This window comes from Embiotoca jacksoni, unplaced genomic scaffold, assembly GCF_022577435.1.
Source record: "Embiotoca jacksoni isolate LCO1_2020_lvr unplaced genomic scaffold, fEmbJac1.0.p SCAF_10, whole genome shotgun sequence".
Lineage (NCBI taxonomy): Eukaryota > Metazoa > Chordata > Actinopteri > Embiotocidae > Embiotoca > Embiotoca jacksoni.
Window position 1 is genome coordinate 4,662,664 of NW_027185230.1, and position 21,362 is coordinate 4,684,025.

At 40.4% G+C, this 21,362-nt stretch overlaps 1 protein-coding gene across 3 annotated transcripts in view; it reads right to left on the reverse strand.

Moving 5' to 3' along the window:
- cntfr (ciliary neurotrophic factor receptor) overlaps positions 1-21,362 on the reverse strand; it is a 230,082-nt gene that overhangs the window by 97,179 nt on the left and 111,541 nt on the right. For all 3 annotated transcript variants that reach the window (XM_069162309.1, XM_069162319.1, XM_069162328.1), the window contains one exon: positions 2,168-2,401. In XM_069162309.1, the coding sequence (XP_069018410.1) occupies positions 2,168-2,401 (234 nt within the window). The remainder of the gene's footprint in view (positions 1-2,167; positions 2,402-21,362) is intronic.

Sequence of the window (21,362 nt, forward strand, 5' to 3'; positions counted from 1 at the left end):
TTTCCCCGAGGACATCGACGTCGCTTACTTGACTGAATACATTGGAGTCCGTTCACACTTATTTGAGGATTAATTTGTAATGTAGTGCACAATAGAAATAACATGCAATGTTACAGCTATCCATTTAAATCATGTATTAAATTAATACTACTGAAGAGAAAAGCTACAACTAAAGAGCAAATAAGGATTCCTCTCCCCAATTCTTTTGTTAATTTGGTTCTAACTGTGCAGTTAAAAAGTTTGAATAAAGACTTTTTTTTCCCCTTTGAGTTAAATACCATTTTTAACAAAGGTGTTTCATTCCAATTATCCTCAGGGGTTCTTGTCATTTAAGAGCCCGTCCTATCTGAACGCCCTACTTATGCACAAGACCCAGAGTATAAAACCTTCCCCATCAGAATAATGGATCTCAAAGGAGGCCGACTCACAGGCCTGTGTGACACGCCATAACATTTACAGTCATTTAGCTTTTGTATGATTATTAAAATGCACAGCCATAACAGCCAAAAGACCAAATGTCATTTTAACAACTAATCATGAGAACGTGTCAGCTGGCAGCGGGTCCACTACAAGGCCTGCTCTCGTGGCAATTCAAGTTTTATAGCAGTGTTAACAATTTAAATAAAACAGCCCTTCAAATATCATAATTTACTATTAAAATTGTCATTTAGGTAAAGGGTTTCACTGCACCAGCTACAAAAATATGGGAAAGAAGTCACTTATCAATATACTAACAACAATTAATGTTAAACAGCATCCTGGACATTTGGTAGCCATATGCATGCAATTGAATTTTACACAGTTCCTGAGCATAAATCTATTCAGCTCTGCTATGGCAGTTATGGGACATTTTTTTTTTTTTTTTGAAGAGTGTTCCCGTCTTGCAACGTCACCAAAAAGCAGATTGCAGAGATATTTACTTCCACAAAGTGTAGCAGCCTGTCTTCTTCAAAACAAAGTCAGCTGCACAAAGTTGCATTCAACCACTTGCAAATCTGGACAATGACTTTCTAGAAACTGAAGACTTCAAAAGTGGATCTTTAGATGAGCACAATAATATTTTAGAACCACTTAGTGGAATTCAGTCAACAGCCATCTGTTGCAGCACCTAACTATAAGTTTGATGGTTCAAGTGCAACTAGAGTTACTAGAGTCCAACAAACCAAATGTGAAGCAAGTAGTATGTTTGTGTGGGATGATGTGGGACACATTACCAATCCTGCGAGGTAGTCTGAAAATGTTATGTCTATCTAACTTGGTTAAAGGTTAGGCCTTTAACATGTGTTGGACTGAACAAGTATATTCTAATTTTGTCTTATGTGTTGCTATCTTAATATCGACAATCTGCTGACAGTGTGGTAAACAGTCTGAGAGTCTTTGGGTTTTGGTGGGAATGTTGCTGAATATCCAGATTGTAGAAAAGTGTCTGTCCTGCAGTGTAAACCTCATCATTTAAAATGTGGGACATCGTCTCAATGTGTGGTACACGGGACAAGGGATGAAATTGCCGTGCAGTCCCACATAAAGTGGGACACCTGGTCACCCGAAGTGTAACATCATAAGCAACTAATGCATTGTAACCACATAGTTTCACACTCAACTCACAAAATGTCATCAATTTATGCAAAAACGTGATGTTTCACTGATAGTTCAGAGAGTGAGATTTCAGCAACATCATTCAGGTTATATAGAAGAGAAAGATGCCGCAAACCAGCGACAGAAATTACAATGCAAATAATAGACAGATATGTAAAAGAGAGAAATACACGCTTTCACAAGTGAGTCAGCCAATGCAAGATACAACACGTCAACTACTTTCAAATTTAGATGTAAGCAACAGCCTGCAAGACTCCCACAACAGAGCTATAATATAATCCAATTCATAATCCAAAATGCTTGAAGTAGCTGTAAGTCACATTTTATATTTTTGCATGTTTTTTTTGTCTTGCTTCTGCACATACAAGCTAAAATGTACTGGATTTTACATGATTAAATATATTTCTGCTGGAGCTGAAATTGCATCATGCGTTTTTTTTTATCTGATTTCATTTTTTTTCCATTTCACTTTTCACAGCTGCAATGACTCACTGTCCCCTTTAGGACAATTAAAGATTCATCACGTCTCATGTCAAATGATATTCAGCAAGGAAAATGTTTGGCGACTTACTGCCAATGTGGAGGAAGATGGTGTCACGTCTCTCTCCGTGCGGGTTCTGAAAGCAGCTGTAGAGTCCGTTATGGCCCAGGTCCACTTGGGTCAGGATCAGTCTGGGACCTTCGAGACGGTGCTGGGCCTTCACATCTGTTCCGTTCACCTTCCATGACACCGATGCGTCATTGTCCAGGGAGCCGCACTGCATGGTGACATCGCTGCCCATTCGCTCATACTGGTTCCTAGCAACTGAAAACACACAGAGGCAAAGAGTAAGTGCTACTGATAGCAACAACTAACTATCTGTGTAGTGTTATAACTGCTCCCTGCATATACCAACTCCTGGCAAGTAAACACAGAAAGTCAAAACAAACGATTTATTTTCATATCGGCACATTTAAATTTCTTATTTTGTAAAAGTTTTAAACCAAACTGATTATGGAGAGCTCAAGCAGCAAGCAACAGTGACCTGACCCATTGGTTTGTGAAAGTCTGTTATGAAGCCTCGAGTTCCTATTTTGGCCAGCGCCATCTTGCCAGTTCGGAGCGTTTTGGAGCCGGAAGTGACCATATTTGGAGGCTCTGGGGGGACTGGGACTGCACCACAAGCCTGTCAATCAAACAGACACGCCCCCAAAAACACTGCTTTTTTAAGCTTATTTTCTAATTAATGACGGGATTATTATCAGATGGACCGCCAGAAAACAAATAAGGAGTAACTCTGGCTAGCAAAACTGAAATAAGTTGGAAAAAAAATCAACCTCTGGTGCCACTCAGTGATATTGCAGCTTAAGGCACTACCGCATCGGCCTCATTTTTCACACCAGGAAGTTACGTCTACTTTAATATGCAGTCAATGGGAGAGATGGAAATAGTATTATTCATATCAAGTCTGTATGTATTCAATATTTCTTTTTAAATTTGTTCACCTTACTTATCAACTGATTTGTAGAAGCAGGGATGGAGCAAGAGCAAAATAATTTGATCATGTTTGTAAAGTACATAAATAGTTCTGATATTTTACTAATCTTTTATAGTGAGTGAAGACTGGGAAAAGAAAACAAGCCTGATTTTGTTTCAGCTGAACTCTAGGGAAGAGGCACTGGAGGAAAACGCTACTTTTACTCTGAAAGGGTGTACAGTTTTACAAGTAAAAAAAAAAAAAATCTCTCCATTCTGACTTTTGTTTCCCTTGTTGCCTTTATCCTTGTATAAACTGCCTCGCTGCTGACACCACTACCGCCTTGTCAGAAAAGTTGGAGCGACTGTGACCTCCGGGGTTAGGGGATATATTGTGAGCCTAATGGGAGCTCTGGCCTGGACAACGGGGTGAGTCGCCCTGCTCTGTTGATAAGTCCCACGGGACCTGTCGTAACCGCAAGGAGTGAAGACCTCAGATTAACACTTAAACACTGAGGATCAACAGCACAACAAGAAACAACAATACAATATTGATCCCCCTTTTTCAGGAAAAGCCCTGTCTATCAACAAAAGAGGGGAAAAAAAAGAGTGACCCGACTGGCCTGGGATCAAATACTGTCAAGATCCTTGTTTTGCTCTGATGTCTCTCTCCTTGGCTTTCCATCTGCGCGTCTGTCCCCTCCCCCCTTTCCTTTTTCACCACAATGCCTCTCATTTTGCTGTTTTTCACTTGAGCTGGCTTCCCTTTCTGGGTCTACTCCGACATGCCTTTTAACACAGCTGATAGAGATGTCAACCTAGTGTTTCATGTATATTTCATGTCCCATAACAGAGCCATCTATATTTAATAGTGGCCAGATTCGTGTCCCCATTAACATTAACCTGCCACTGTTTGTTCTGTCTTGCCCTCTGTCTTTCATTAGTCCTCGACAACCCCAACCCTTCCTCTCTGTTCTCTCTGTCTCTCATCCACCTGTCCCGTTTTTTCTCTTTTTTTTTTTTTTCCTATTCAGTCCATCCCAGTTATCTTCACACTCGCCCTCCTCTTTTCCCAAAATATATGTGCCTGCATATGCATGGTAGTGGCGAGAAATACCAATTTCCTTTGATCTCCCTCTCCGCCGAGTTACTTTGAACGGGTTTGTGTGACTTTATTTACATAAAAAGCTATTTTGCATCTTTGCAAAACCATACAGTTGGCTTTGATGATGATGTGGGTGCACTCCATGTGATGAGAGGAGAGGAGAGGAGAGGAGAGGAGAGGAGAGGAGAGGAGAGGAGAGGAGAGGAGAGGAGAGGAGAGGAGAGGAGAGAAAAAAAGGGGAAGACAGAAGAGAAGAAGGGAATCAAAGACAAGAGAAGACAAAAAAAGATAGAAGAAACGATCAGAGAAGGAAAAGAGAAGAGAAGCTGAAGAGTATTATGAAATCTACTATTTTATCAAAGTGAGACAAGACTTTAATAATCTACAAAAGGTTCTTGCCTAAAATTCCTTTAACTGCCTTTAGATGGCATTAAGCTCTTATCAAAGTACGAGTGTCAAATCATAATCCTCTTCCAAATGATGACATCAGAAAGGAGTATTTATGAGCAAGTTTTAAAAATAAAAGAATCTTGGGTGTCAGCTTAACATTTTTGGCCTTTTTTTTTTCTTGTGAATGTCCTTGAGAGTCTCTGCAGGGTGCTGATTATTTGGCCTCCTCTCTTGCCCCCCTCTCATTGCCACTTCCCATCCTTCTTATCTTCCCGGGTTACATCATTTCTTTCCCTGCCTCTGTCCTTTCCAATATCCACTCACCTCTCTAAGCCTTTGCTCCCTCTCCATCTCTGAGTGTTTCATTTTTGTCCTCTCCCTTTACCTTCTTCCCATCTTTCTCCTGTGTCATCAACATTGACACTTCTCCACATCCCGCTCTCAGCGTCAGTCTATCTTTATCGCTCGTCCTCCAACCCGTCTCCTTGCTTCCCTCCCTGCCATCTGCCTCAATCCAAACCCTGCTTTGAACTTCAACTTCTCCTGCTCTCGTCTTTCTCACCATATTTCTCTAAAACTAGCATGTTGACGATGTTAAGTTTTATTAAAAGATATGCAAAATGTGCCACAATGACATTCTCTGCAGCTGTGAGCTGAGTGCAGTTCAACTCTTGTTAGAGTTGGAATATGTAGCTTAATAGAGGAATAAGCTTTATCAGGGTTTGGCAACACAGGCAACAATTGCAATCTTAATCCTTCAACCTATAAGATCTGATCTGAGAACGGTTTACTTGGTTTATGGAATCTTAGTGAACCAAATCACAACATAGCAGCATGTCTGATAGCTGCACATTTGATAGGTTTGTCATGATCATGAGACTGAATAATTGTCTTACAAAAAAACAGATTAACAATTTGTCTTTCGCTGTTCATCTTATGCCACGATTGATCATAACCGTAGCTTAATATTACACATACACCCGATGAAGAAGAAGAGCCATTTATTGGCATTTAAGATTGGAACATTGCTGTTTGTCCTTTATGGGCTTTGTAAACACAAATTGAACAGGGCCGACCAAGCGGCAGCCAACCCGTGACGTCACCTATTGGTTTGAGAACAAACATTGCCATCTTGCTATTTTGGAGTCGAAAGTTACGTCCACTCTTAATCAATTGGCCGGACGAAGCCTGTAACTGAAATATACACAATTTTTATTTTACAGAGAATGACAGGTATGTACTGTGGTGGCGGTAATTCTCCGCTCGTTTAGCATCAAACAACAGCGCAAGAAGGGGGCGCAGTGAGAGGACATCAATAAAGTGCAGACCTAGCGCCAGTCAAACCTCAAATGGTTGAAATAGTGATGGAAATATGACATTTCTGACGGTTTTATCCAGGTGTTTTTCTGCAGACATATAGAAATGATTGTAATCATTATGCACAACTACTGTGGTCAGCTCAAATAATCGTGATCAGGCGGTTATGTAATAATCATGACAAGAATGACATTCAGGCACAACCGTCTCTCCTGTATCAGCCATTAGCTGTCCCCTTTGTTTATCCTTCTGAGAGTTATTCTCACTGTCTGTGTTTCCCTTATCTTGTTCTCCCTCTGCATATCTCTGTATATGCTCTCATCTCCCCTCTCCATCGCTCTCTCTCGCTCTCACCTTGAAACCACTCACTTACCCTCCATATGAATTGTGTTGAAACTTCAGCATTCATCAGCGGTATATCACTGATCATCAGCAGTCTGCGTGCATGCCACTCATGCATAATACACACAGTGGAAACACGAGTGGCTGCTTATGATTACTCTCATGTACTCACTCGCACATATACACACTGGTCTGCATAATGTTCTCATGACCATACAGAGAAGCATACCTAATAACCATAATGACATTCAACTCAAGTGCTATTGATCTCTTGGTAATAGACAGGGCACTGTAAGTAGCAGCACAACACTGTTATTCCAAACAAAATGAGAGTGAAAATCATCAATGACCTTTACGAAGATTCAATTGTATTTTTGTTGTTGTTTTTTTTTACTTCGTATTTTTCTTTTTCTGTGGTTTCCCTTCGGCGGTCAACAAAGTAATCAATCTATCTATCTGTCTGTCTTATTTATGTTGAAGTCAGCTAATGCAGCTCCAACAGATAAACAGTGTATGAGCCGTCTGGAGGCAAAGCAGATCAGATTATTTATTATATGATTATTCCGATAAGTTTTGTGTGCTGTGATAAAGAAGGAGTCAAGTGAGTTTCACCAGTGATAAAACAACGATTTAACACGAGGATTAATGACGACAGATTTCAGAGCAGAGGGCACAACGACGTACATGCTGCTGGTACACACTGGTATCCAAGCTGATCTACGTGAACAGTGTGAACAATGTCAGGGAGCTGTTTTTGTCTTTCTTTTTTTTTGAGGTTGGATTGCAAGGACATGCTTATCTAAAATTAAAATGTGTTAGTATATTTATTTTTTAATCAGTTTCCACTGAGCACAAGTTCGTCACATCACTTGTGCGACACTGTTCTGTCCTTTGCGTGGCTTCATACTCTGCTGAGTCTTTCAGGAACGAAGCGTTTTGTCTGTAAATTAGTTTGATTTTCTTCTGATTTGGTTATTTCTCCTTGATTTTTGTGCATCGAGCGTGAGTAAATGGCTTCCTTGTATGCCCTTTCTGTGTTTATTGTTGTCATTTCCTACTTCGTACTGCATTCTACAGACAACGATAAGACAGATGGTCATATTTTGGTTGTAAAAAAAAGTTGTATCCTTTCATGCACGGCCTGTCAGCAGGTGGATGATGCCTTTTTTGTCCTACTAGATAGATCGGGGAGGTAGATGCTGATGTAGAGAGGGTATTTTAATTTGAAAGTTGACCATTTCCTCTGTCTGACTTCCTTCTGGCCTGATCTGCTCTGCGACAAGCTCTACATCCGTCTTCCGTCAAAAAACACTCGGCACGTATTTATAGCAAAGTGGAGAACTGAACTGCTTCTGGGACGCTGCTGACAAGCGCCACTGCACCTCCGGTGAAATATCAAGCTCTGACTAGAATGATGCCGATCCACTCTGGTGGCTGTGTTGGAGCCCAGATGTGATACAGCCGGTTTCAGCTCTTCGGGTGTTTAACGTGGCATCTCAAATCTGCTGACTAAGACGCAAAAAATCAGCAAAGTAACTAAGTAAGTTTCCAATATGTCACATTTGACACCCACAGATATGTTAAGATGGTGGTAAGAGTTGCATCTCATTTATAAGTTATTCTTTGGAATGCGTTTTCCACTGTTGACTCTGTTGCACCTCGCTGGTTATACACAACTAATAACTACCACCGAGGCTCAAGGGATTGCAGGGAAGACTAGTTTATAAACTCCTTTTTTTTTTTTTCCCATTACAGGGGAGTTGAACTTTGTATTCAGTGTGGGATTCTGCTGGGCACTGAGGGTATTGTAGTTATTATGCATCTCAGTGATGCTTTCTCAGAGTAGTACATTTCCATAAAGAGCCAACATTATGTAAAAATCAGCTTTGCATTTTGTGGCATTTTGGACTCACTGGTGCCAAGACCTACAAGACTGTCCCTGTCCAGAAGAATAACAAACGAACGAACACACACACACACACACACACACACACACACACACACACACACACGCACGCACACACACACACAGATTCACACAAACCCGCAGGGAACAAAGTGCATGTGTAGGTCCGCAGGCTGTTTACTAGACTGACATAAGGGATGAGCTGCACAAGCACAACGGACATGCCTCTGCACATCACAAAAGTGCACACAAACATATAAACTCTTGGGGGTAAACATGTATGTGTTCATTAAATGACACATACTGTGTATATGCACAGAAACAGCTTAATAAACCTAATGTCACACAGTGCATTACTGGTAAGAGGGAAACATGTAGGCAGGTTGGAGTCCCTGTGTCTTCAACATACCAGTGAAGGTCAGATCTAGTCAAGACCAGTGGTAGTAAGATACATTTAATATGGAGAGAACCAGAAAAAGAAACTGAAAGAAACAACAGAGAGCAATAGAGGGAAACAATGCCAAGGGAGATGCAGAGAATTAGCGTTGTGTTTGCTTTGTGATCGGCATGACATCTGATAAATCCATGTCTTCATCCTTTCTGCCTTAATTAATCATTGTTCAACCAGGAAGATCAATTAAGGTTGAAGTATCATTAGGCATGTGTCAGAGAGGATGTCTGTGAGTGAAAGTAGCCTCGCTGTTTGATTAGCTGATTAAACACAGCTCGATTTACGTGTTCAAACATCAATTGCCACCGGGCAGCACATTGTTATACCTTTTAATGAAGTGAGGTCAGTGACTTGGAGGACAAAGTTGGCACCGGATTGACTGAAAATAAATCTCTGATTTAGGGTTAAAAGGCTAAACTAAACACGCACATCAGCAAACATATGACATACAAATTAGAAATGCAGGTTAAAAATTGTAGCTTTAATTTGTGTATGTAGTTTTCATAATTCAGTGGTTTTAAAGATGATGATACTCCTGCATCTTTAGAGATTGCAGACTGAGGAAGAGGTTATTGGACTTTATTGCATCCCTGACATGTTTGGAGTAAAGTGTATAATCAAATACCCTTCTAGTCATAATGTAAATACACTTAATTAAACTAAATTAAAGGCATAGTGGTGGTAGATCAGAGAGCCACCGTATAAATCATTACTGTACGGTGATATCAATCATTTGAAAAGGCACTGAAAATGTATGGTGCTTCCTCCATTTTACTGTTTGCAGGTATCTCTGGCTCTGGAGCTGCATGTTTGTGGTCTGTGGTTACTGGTCCCAGCAACCTGCCCAACATCTAGTGTTTGTTGTCTCTCTGCTCTCCCCTCACATCAATCTGTTTAGGCAGATTGATGTCCAACTCTAAATGCGCTTCTGTTGGAGGTTCCTTCCTGTTAAAAGGGAGTTACTATGTTAACTACCCTGGGATGACTAATGTTGTTATGAATTTGATAGGGGTAAAAGTGGTTATCTAAACACACTTTTAATTAAGGGATTTAGGGAATACCTATCAGATCAGTCTTTGTTATACTTTAAAAGTCAAGGTAAGACATAATATATACTCTGTAGAGTTTTAGTTTCAGTAAGTGGAGCAGCAGCAATACAAAACTGGGTCTTCTCCACTGTATGCACATGCACACATGCACACTCACACAGGTAAACAGCGAGAGATTCACAGGCTCGTATACAACCACACAACCCATTAAACACACACGCACGTCTTCTTGACTGGATTAGAATAGTGATGCAGTTTGATTAAGGGGAACCAGCTGTGTAAGCCTGTGTGTGCATGTATGCTTTTCAATTTACACACGATCTGCTTGTCACATGTACGGAAATGTGGCTCTATCATTCTGCATCTGTGACTTCACTTGTTTAAAGTGTGTGTCTGTGTAAGTAACCAGCTGTAAGTTATGATCCGCCTGCACAGTGGCGGCGTGAAATGAAATTGAAGTTCAGCCCCTGCATTCTGATTTACCATCTCAAAGTGTTATATTCCCTGTGTCTGTGTGTGCGTGACTGTGCTCGCTTGTGTGTGTGTGTGTGTGTGTGTGTGTGTGTGTGTGTGTGTGTGTGTGTGTGTGTGTGTGTGTGTGTGTGTGTGTGTGTGTGTGTGTGTGTGTGTGCGTGTGTGTTTGTCTGCTGTGACAATGTGTAGTTCTTCATGTGCCCTCCTTGTGGATTCATTGGCATGTACATATCAGACCGTGAGACCATGTCGCTTTCCAGCCGGGCTGTAACTCACTAGAACATTTATCAGTGAATCACATTTGTATGCCTGAGGGGGGCCGTGCCTTTTGAAAGTCCAACAGTAAAATGTTGGATTGGCTGACACACAGAAAGAGAGCCCAGGAGAATTATCAGTTTAGGTTAAGAAGATCACATTTTTTGGCTCGCTGGCGGCTCATGCTGATGCTGCCTGGGCCGACAGTACTAGTATAAAGAAATACGATGCACACAGTTCAGCAGTGATTGGTAGAACGGTGGCTATTAATCTTTTTTTTTTTTTTCTTTTTTTTTTTCTTTTGGAGAGACATATTGTTTCCCTCCAAGTCGTGTCACCCAAACTGAAAATGAAAACTTTTTTTTTTTTCAAAAATAGTCTATTCAACATAATGCTTTGATAAAACACAGAAAAATAAGAGTGCTTTCCTAAACATATGCGCTGCATTTCCAATGCTTGTTCTTGAAAATACTTTTAGAAATTTATCTTTTAAGCTTTTATTTATCTTTTAAGTTAACGAATGACCAAATAAATCATCCCACAAATGATTGCAGACTCTTGGGATATATATACATTTATATTTGTTTTTTCCTAAAATACTAAAATGCTTTGTAAAACAAAAGCTGAGAGCTTTAAAAGAAAAATCAATCAGAATCCTCATGCACAAATCAATATCACTAGACTATATTTTTGCCCCCACCAATGTCAATATTGAATATACCACAACTGGAAAAATACAGAATTATATGCATAATCATAAGGAGTAGAGTTGGCTAAACTTAGTTAGTGAAATGCTTAAAATTAGTATTTCATGAGTTTAGAAAAGCTACAGCAAGGTTATAGGTTAGATAAAGAGTGAATTACTCATTTAGTGAGGCAATGTAGAGTACGCAGAAGCTCCTCCACTTTTGGCCTTCACTTGTCTTTTCATTGGACCCTTGTGAGTTCAGGCATTCAGCTATCAAAATCATTTCCACAATCATTTAATTGTATTACTCGGATTCCAGTCATATTAATGTATATATTATTAGTATTATTTCTTTGCAAGTATTATTCTGTAGCTCACAAGCACAAAATAAAATTCTCTTTAAGTATAATAAAACTCTAAAGCTGAAATAATAAAATAATCCTGTGAGAAGTCAGAAGGTCGGCCTTTAATGATGTAGTTATACTGTCCATTCTGAACAGAGAAAGGCCAAAGTAAAAAAAAAAAAAATCAAGAAGCTGATTCTAACAAAGTTTATTTTATCCATTCATGATTGGATTTATTTTTTTCCACAGACAGCCTTGTGTCTGTAAAATGCTTTGAAATGAGAGTAAGCTAGAAGAAAGAAGAATACAGTGGTTTTGGAAATTGTTTAGCTTTACAACATCTGTTTTACTGTCGTCAAACAGATTATGTTTTTGGTTTGTTTGTCTGTTAGTCAACAGGATTATGGAAACCAGTCTGATTTTTTTTTTTTTTTTTTTGAAAAGTTGGTAGAAGGTTGTAAAATGGGCTAAAAAGCAATTAATTTAACTTTGAAATAAATTAAAATTACAAGGCAAATATTATGAATTATTTTTCATTTTCAATAAGACTGCGAAAGAGCATTTAGCCTACTAAATGCATTGCATCTTAAAATCCAGTTGAGGGAAGTGAAGTTCGACAGGGACCAAACATAGGCCATTCTAGAGATACAATGACTCCATGTCACAATCCACATTATGGTTCCAGCAATCTGCTGGGATACATATGTATTTGCTCAAACTTAACACAACAAGCAGTTGTTATAGAGAACTTGGGTCAGTGGTTTTATGGGAGAAGCAGAACCAGTAAGTACATCAGCTAAGATGAGAAGCTTCAGCGAGGCACAAGCATATTTTGACATCACTCTAACAGTTTTGGAAATATATCTATATCTATATCTATATCTATATCTGTATATATATATATATAGAGGTTGTACTTGCAGATTTGTATATCTCAGAAGAGTTGTCTAATGGCCTTGGCGGAGGTCTGTGCTGTCTGCATGCCCTTCTGGTTTACAATGTTTTCCTTCAGGTTACAGGAGCCAGATTGTTTATTTGCTGTGCAAACAAGTTAAAACTCCAATCTCATACAAGAGTTTTCTACAGATTGTATCAGACAAAGTAACACAAACTACAGATACTGTGGTTGTGGGAGTTGGTCGCAGACGTTGTTCTGACCAGTCATTTGCTATGAAAAAGGTTCATTATTAGAGGAATAAATCTCTGTTTTCAACTGAATTTGATTGATGCTTTTGTCTCCTTTATATCACTATCAGTGTATATTTTGGTTTACTGACTGAAAATTGCAAATTATATGCAGGTTCTGGGAACGTGGCCTGGTAATCAGTTGGTTATGATGTATGGATAAATCAATAATGAAAGGGGGTTTCTTTTGTTTGTTTTTTGGCACAGTATTTTTTTTTAGTTTTTTGTGACTGAAATTTTCTTCTCACATAAAAAAAAATAGTTCAGTTTAAAACCCAATCATTTCATTGGATAATTATTTTGCAGATTGATTGCAGTGATATTGGTACCACGTATCAACATGTTGGTATTGTGACCACCCTAGTATTACCCTGAATGGAGTAAATAATCAATTCATCCAAACAAAAAAAAACATCACAATCTAATATTCATGGCAGGCAGCAATGAAAGGTGGACATGTGTGCATAATGTGCACCTGCAGATGATAATTCACACAAAGGTACTGTTTTCTAATCATTTTCACAGGCTTTTTCTTGCCTCAGTCAGCATGTGGCACAGCTGGTTAAGCAGGTTCTTCAGATGTTGTGTGAGGTATGACAGCAAAATGCTAAATCCCCCCAGCGATTTATAAGACAGAGATCCGATTAACTGCTCTATGACATAATAAGTATCTGCAATAAACTGCTGTTGACACTTTCACGGTCATGCACATATTAATGCACTGATACAGATGCACTGTTTATATAGCCCTGCATGTAGCGCACACACGTGCGCACACACACACACACACACGCACGCACGCACACACACGCGCACGCACGCACGCGTACACACACACACACACACACACACACACACACACACACACACACACACACACACACACACTTCCTCTGCAAACATCTTGGAATTAAGTTATCACTTTATCCTCTCCTGTCTCTCTTTCCCACAGAGAGATTAACATTCACTCTCTGCATTTGCCTCTCTCCTTTCATGTGAACACTGAGGCAGCTGCAGCTGTGTAAGTGTTTGTATGTGTGTGTGTGTGTGTGTGTGTGTGTGTGTGTGTGTGTGTGTGTGTGTGTGTGTGAGTATGAGTCAGGGCACCAATACTCAAATAAATCCACTTCCTGTTTCCTGCCATCTTATCTCGGCCCCTCCGCACATGTAAACGTACAGTGCCGGAGTGTTTTGTGTGTGTGTGTGTGTGTGTGTGTGTGTGTGTGTGTGTGTGTGTGTGTGTGTGTGTGTCTCAGACTGATCATTGCATCCTGTCATCCGGCTCCTACGAAAGCCACTAGAGAAGGCAGAAAGATTTGCAAGCAACAGGGTTAATTGATACTTCACATTTTAGATGTCTGTGTTCTGGGAGGAACATGGAAGTCAGAGAGATAAGAAGGAGAGTAAAAACGGGGAGGAAGAGTCGGAGGAAAAAAAAGATAGAGTGGAAAGATGAAGAGGAGAGAGATGTTAAGACGGAAAGGGGTACAGCACCGGAGGGAGGACGAATTGTTGAGAGCGAGTATTGGGCAGTTAATATTTTACAAGCCTGGATTAGAGGGGTCATGAAATGAGGAATGGGAGAAAGATTCCTGAGAGCCATCTACAGGGAGAAGGAGAGAACAGGAGTGGGACAGCTGGATAACACCACTTTGATCAGAAACATCTGTAGGTTTCGCAGTAGAGGGAGGAAAAACAGCGAGTGGTGGGAGAGAAATGACTGGATTCCGCTTCATCTGTTTGTCTCGACAGGTTTCCTTTTGACAATCTATCTGTCTGTCCGCTTTCTGTTTCTGTCTAAAGCAGCTTGAGTTTCGCTCATTTTTGTGGTTTGATGTATAAACTGAACTACAAATCATGTATTATTTGGATCTTGAAGCCGATCAGTTTAAAAAATTCCCTTTCAATATAAAAAGAAAGTACAATGTATCCTACATTCAGAGTGCAGTATGGAGTGCAGTCATGAACTGTCTAGAAAAATGCACGTAGCTTCCTGGTATATAAAGTGAAGCCAACGCCTTACAGTGCAATACTACTGAGGGCCTCTAGGGGCTGGGTCCAAAACAGCTCTGGCTCCAATTCACTCTCATTCAACTTCTCTTAAGAAATACAAAGTCAATACATGTTTTCTACAAGTCATTATGATGTTATTTGCTAACTTCACTCATTCTGATCTTTGATTGGGTGGTCCTGAAAATAAGTCCATCATTAGTTACATATTAGTCTGTAAAGAGAGGTATGTTTGATGGGGTTGCTGAATCTGACTGAAACACCTGGGGTGCAGCCAGGTTTCCGGTATAGATCAATATTAATAGTGTAATGAAAAGCCAAGATGGCATCTGCTGAAATGCTAGACTCAAGGTTTCAGAATGGTGGTTCACAGTCCAATGGATGACATCATGCTAGGTTAATGCTTGAGTACAGCACTCCAGCTTTGCTGCTGACCTTTTCCCAAATTGCACCATTAGTTTAAATTGACTCTCCATGCAGGCAGCCTCTGGTTTCTAATCCTTCTACTATGTTTGAGTCAAATTGCAGACACATGAGTTTGGCATGAATCCGTCATGGTGACTTTATCCCCTCACAATTTTTGCCAAAGCAGCAAGGAACCAGATCTAAACATCTAATTTACATTGTGTCGACCCAACCTAATGTTAGAGCTGCTGTCTCAGCTCTGTGTTGGGAGCTGAATCAGTTTCTCCGCCAATAATTATTCTGGTCTATTTCCAAAGATAAACTAACGGCATTTGAATAAGATTTTCAAAATAGGACAAAAAAAAAATAAAAAAATGTAACTGTGTATAAGTAACGTGATATACACGTGATGTACAATATCAGCGGTAGCACTGTAACCTCAGAAAAAAGGGGTGAGATTGTTATTTTCTGCATTTTATAATGAAGTGTGTATCTAATAAATACTTTTTTTCTGCCTCTCCTTTGGCAAGACTGTATGATAACGATAATCAGACATAATCCTGCAGAAACCTCCCTGGCAGTCCTGATCTTATTGGTTAATAACATGACTAACATCACCCTAAGCCTTCCCCGAGAGCCAAACTCCGAAGGTCAGTGCTAATACCGAGCAACTCATTTATGAAACCAAGTGGGGGGGAATACAGACAGAGAGGAAACAGTGAGGGTGAACCAGGATAAAGATAAGGAGAATATGGAGATAGAAAAGATAAAACAAAAATGGGCATAGAGAAAGGGAGAGGTAAATAACAGCAGAGTAAAGAAGGTCAAAAGAAAAAGTAAACGACATTAGAGAGGGGACATTTTAGTGGTTAACAAGGGTATGAGACAAAGTATGAAGAGATAAGGGAGGGGGTGAAGGGGAGCTAGAGGAGGAATGGGTTTCAGAGGGAGAGATGAGAAGAGGGTGATGGATAGAGAAATGACCGCCTTAATTAATGGACTGTAATATACGACAATAATCCTGGGTTCCAAGATAATATCAGCAAAAATTACGGCCTTCATTGCGGTCGCACTGCGCAAATATACCGCGACCTTCACAGCGGAAATTGAAGTGGCAGGGACTCTTGACTGGGACGAAACATGTCCTGCCCAAAATAAAAAGTTAAGATAGCTCCAGTTATGGCAGAGGTTGATGAAAAACCTTTTTTTTTTTTTTTTTTTCCCTTCTTTTAAACATTTGTCTGATACCAGCCTGACACATTAAGTTGACTTTATCATATTATTAACTAAATGTCAATAATTAGCAAATAAAGATTCATTTCATTTTCAAAATAGTTTGCGTTCATTTTATAAAGATAAACTACTGCCTATGTTTTTTATTAAGGGTGTGAATGTCTCATTTTTGTTTCATGGAAACAGGATGACCCTCATTCACTTTGTATTATTTATCATTTTAATTTTGGACTGTCAATTTTAAGAACATGAAGTCTTAGTTTGTTTAAATGCTTTGACTTGAAATAATTTTAGCACAGAGTTTTAAACCTCTAACTGGCAGTCTGATATCTTTAGAGGTGTCAGCTGAAGTGTCCTTGAACAAGATGCCAAATCCTAAATCTACTACAAATAATGTCAATATACTGATCTGCATCAGCAGTTCTGTTGTAATGATGGGGGAAATGAATCCCACAGAATAAGTAGCTTCACGTCACACAGTGCAGGAAGAAACGAGGAAGGTGGGGTGTTGAATGGAAGTCCAAGTGGTTGTCTGCCAGTCTTCCTAGATTTTGTACTACAAGTAACGCTTTTTCTTTTCTTTTTAATCATGATTGTGATCTGCTCCGAAGCAGCTGCAGGACTTCTGTTGCTGATCATTACTTCTAAACCTCTTGAGGAAGAAGGATTTAGAGTATATCCCAAGAAATAGAAATTGAACATTGAGTCATAAAATAAACAGAATATCAGCGGACAATATGTTCTTCTATTTAGTTGATGTTTATGTTGGAAGTAACAGGAGATGATTAAGAGGCAAGTGTGAAGGGATGATTATTTATTTTCAATACCGACTGCTTCATATACAGAATAAAAAAACATGGTAATTTCCTTTCATTTCTGAAGCAAGTCTGTTGCAAAAGGTGACTCCTGACTTTGCAGAGCTGAAGAGGTAAAGTCTAGTTTTGGAAGAAGGTATTGCTATTGATAACGTGAAATGCTGGAAAGCATAACAGACAAGAGGTAAAGTATGTGTGTATTGTAAAACAGCATGTCTTTGCATGTGGAAAGCATATAAGCTATTTCTGTCCTGCTGCTGAACTCCAGGGTGCAGTAGCTGCCACTGAGCCATCAATCAACCAAGTCTTGGAACGGCAAACGGCCCGGTTCATCAAGCTGTTGCTGCGGCAGCTAAATGGAGCACGGGCGCGACTCCACCACACAACAGTGATGCTTCCAGCATTATTTTCATTGTTATTTGAGTCAGCAATCAAAGAACTACCCTTCCCGGTGGGACTAGAGGCTATTTCCCTGTCGCCGCAGAGCTTCTGTGAAATTTGAGACTGTTTTTAATTTTAATTTTTATTTTTTTCCTTGGTCGTGAGTCCGGCGCTGGCAGTGCGACTGTTCCCTCGGTACCTGCCCGTGAGTAGCTCGGAAGCCGCGGTCAATCATTTGTGACTTGTGGAAATGTAATAAACACTTACGGCCGACAATGCTTGTACACAGTGATGCACACGGGCTCGCAAGCGGACCTACACATCCACGTGCTCTCGTTGTCTCCCGTCCCAAAACACAAGTGCACTCTAATACACAACGAGCAAGGTGTGATGGGAAAAATAACTGCTGCTGTGTCTGCAGAACACAAAGTCACATCTGTGGTCCAAGCAGCCGAGAAGGAACGCTCTCCCGAGCTTCAGCTGGCATGCAATGAAGGACTGGGAAAGGGTGTAAAACAAATAACTTTAGAGGAGCCCAGTGGCTGGCACGCACGCACGCACGCACGCACGCACGCACGCACTTTTATTTGAACTGGAGCAGAGCCTGCAGTGCTGCTGCTTTGTCCTTGATGCTTAAGTTTACTTACAGTTTCACGCTCATCATCTGTCAGAGGAAGACTAACGATGCTGAACGTAGCATTCGCTACAATGAAAATCATTATCAGCGAATAATTTTCCCTGACAATGACGCCTCTCTTTTTTTCCAGTAGCCCTCATGAATACTCTTGACTTCAAAGTCAACGCTTGACATGGAGAGGAGAAAACCACTGTGTGAGGAATTTAGGTTAAACAATGCGGTAATGATGATTGGGAATAATGACCAGAGCAATCATAAGATCAAAGTCTGCCTCCTAAACAATACAAAAAGAGTATTTTGTTGGTCTAATCACATCATTTATGAAGATCGGCATTACAATGGGAGCGATGTAGAATATACTGTATGTGAAACATAAATCTGTGGATGTTTGTGTACAAGAGTGTGTAGCAAGAACCGGCAGGTTCGGCCTCTCTCACACACACACACACACACACACACACACACACACACATCAGCAGAAAATAAATCAGCCATAAGCCCAAGGCATACATGGCCCACACGCTCAGCATGGAGAAAGAGATGTCATGACTAAAGCGGTGTTTTGGACCCGTATACGCAGTGTGTTCATGTGTGCAGGAATTCAGTTAGAATATATGTTGTGCACACAAACATGAAAACATGTGGAAAGGCAGAGAAAACAAGGACAATAACTTCCCCTCCCTCTGTCTTTTAAATAGAGTGTGATTACATGCACGGACAGTAACACACAAATATTCCTAAGTCTGCTTTTATCTCAGCCCAGATGGGTTTAAATAATTTTTTTTGATCTCCTTATTGCACCAGTGAATGACATCATCCAAACCTGGAACCTCTCCAGTGCAAAAACCTTTGCATCCCTTTCTTTCTATCAAACTATGTGGGAATGAATTAACTCATGCTCCCTTTTGCACTAAAAATAAACTGTACAGTGCATTGGCAGGAGCTCTGGTGAAACAGTGCAGACCAGACAGTCAATAACAAACAGAAAGGACCATCCAGAGTAGACGCAGCCAGAATCGATGGACTTCTAGCTTAATGACCCGAGAGGCAGCCGTGGCTTCTTTATTTATTTATTCCTTTTTTTCTTTCTTTCTTGATGGTTTGATACCAGGTCACAGGCAGTGCAAGTCTGTCTTGTCTGTTAAAAGTGAACGAGCAGGAGCACAGCCGCGGCATCACTGCCAATGATCCGGTTATCATCCTGACAACTGTCTCTGAAACAAAAAATATATACATAAACTAAAAGATCTGTAACTCAAACCTTCATTAGTACCTTCACTGTATCTCTGTGACACACACACACACACACACACACACACACACACACACACATACTCTCACACACACTTGGAGCTACAGACAGGTCAGCTTTTTTACAGCAGACTGTGAAACTACAGAAATGCAGAAATGTCAAAGCTGAAACAACAGGACAACCAAATGGGAGAAATTAAGAGGCTTTGTTGGTGCTTAGGAGGAATGTCAAAACACATTATGGATGAGGGTGTGTAGTGAGGGCTCTTTGAAGGTAAAGTGAGGGAGGGAGGAAAGGAAGGAAGGAAGGAAGGAAGGAAGGAAGGAAGGAAGGAAGGTCTATGGAAGTGAGAGTTAGTGAGTTACTGAAAAGGAAAGTCTATATATATATATATATATATATATATATATATATATATATATATAGATATATATATATATATATACTATATCGCTGCATGATTGTCTGAGTGTGTCTTTTTGATGATGTATTCACAGAACATTCGACATGAGAACTGGCATGCTCATCTGTTGGCACTCAGATGTGCAAACACACACACTGTATGTGTGAATACTTGCACAAATAAAAAGCATATGCACGCACACACACACACACGCACGCACGCACGCACGCACGCACGCACGCACGCACACACACACACACACACACACACACACACACACACACACACACACACACACACACACACACACGCGCGCGCGCGCAACTTTCGTTCCAGGCCCCTCTGTTCTAGCAATAAGCCTGTCTGAGGTCAGGCTGTAATGACATCCAGGTATGTTTGCTCTTCATTTTACACGGCTCATCGCAGCTCCAAACAGGGTATCAGCACAGGGGGGAGTCTGTGTGTGTGTGTGTGTGTGTGTGTGTGTGTGTGTGTGTGTGTGTGTGTGTGTGTGTGTGTGTGTGTGTGTGTGTGTGTGTGCTGCAAAGGTGCTTTTCTATATACGCACAGCGATCACCATGTCGTTGTGCACATCTGTATGGCAGTGTGTACTTTTACATTACATTGTCCATGTGTGCCCTGGATCGATAACCCAATGTGTTCAAGCTCATGTAATCAAAAGTGCGTGCAAACACACACACACACACACACACACACACACACACAGAGAGAGAGAGAGAGAGAGAGAGAGAGAGAGAGAGAGAAAACCTTCTCCCTGGCTTGTTGACATTCCAGTAGCTTGGCCTCTTTGTCTGCTCCAAACTCTCCTCTCATTCAAAACAGACCTCTCTCTACTCTCTCTTTTCCTTGTCTCTTGTTTATATACTGTAGTCACACACACACACACACACACACACACACACACACACACACACACACACACACACACACACACACACACACACACACATTTTCTATCCCTTATTCTATCTGCTACCTTCCAACTTAAAAACACAAGTAAGGCGTGAGTGTACACACATATGCACCCTGCCCTCCACGCAGCACAGTGATGCTTACTGAATTCATTCCTGAGTTTAGTAGGAGCACAGCACTCACTGCACTGTTTATTGTTAGAGGCAGGTGGTGGGATGTTTACTGTGGCATGCTGATGGATTCTTTATGTCAACAATACATAAACACATATCAAGCACATTCAGTTTTTGTCCACAAGGTTGGGTAATATGGATTACGGTCAGTTTATGTAATTTGGCTTGATATCTATTGTGGTACATGTGACATGGAGTGTAATGGTGGGGCAGTTCGGAGTCTAATCTGACAAGTTGTACTCCTGCCATGTGTCAGGTGGTGCTTAGCATCCACTGAGTTACAATAATGACATTTACAAATGGATTATTGCCACTTGCCAAAATGGCATCTGTTATCAAATTTCAAAAATATATAATTTCTGAAAAGAGAAAATATCTTATTTTAATCTTGACTTTCTGTTTTAAATACATCTAAAATAGTTATTGGGCTCAAATGAAACAGAAAAAAAAACATCACAAGGCTGAAGAAGAGGTTTCAATAACATGTTTTAAAATCAGCAGCCGAAAACTAACCTTTCTAATTCCTCTTAAAAGAACACAGCTACACACATGTATCACACAT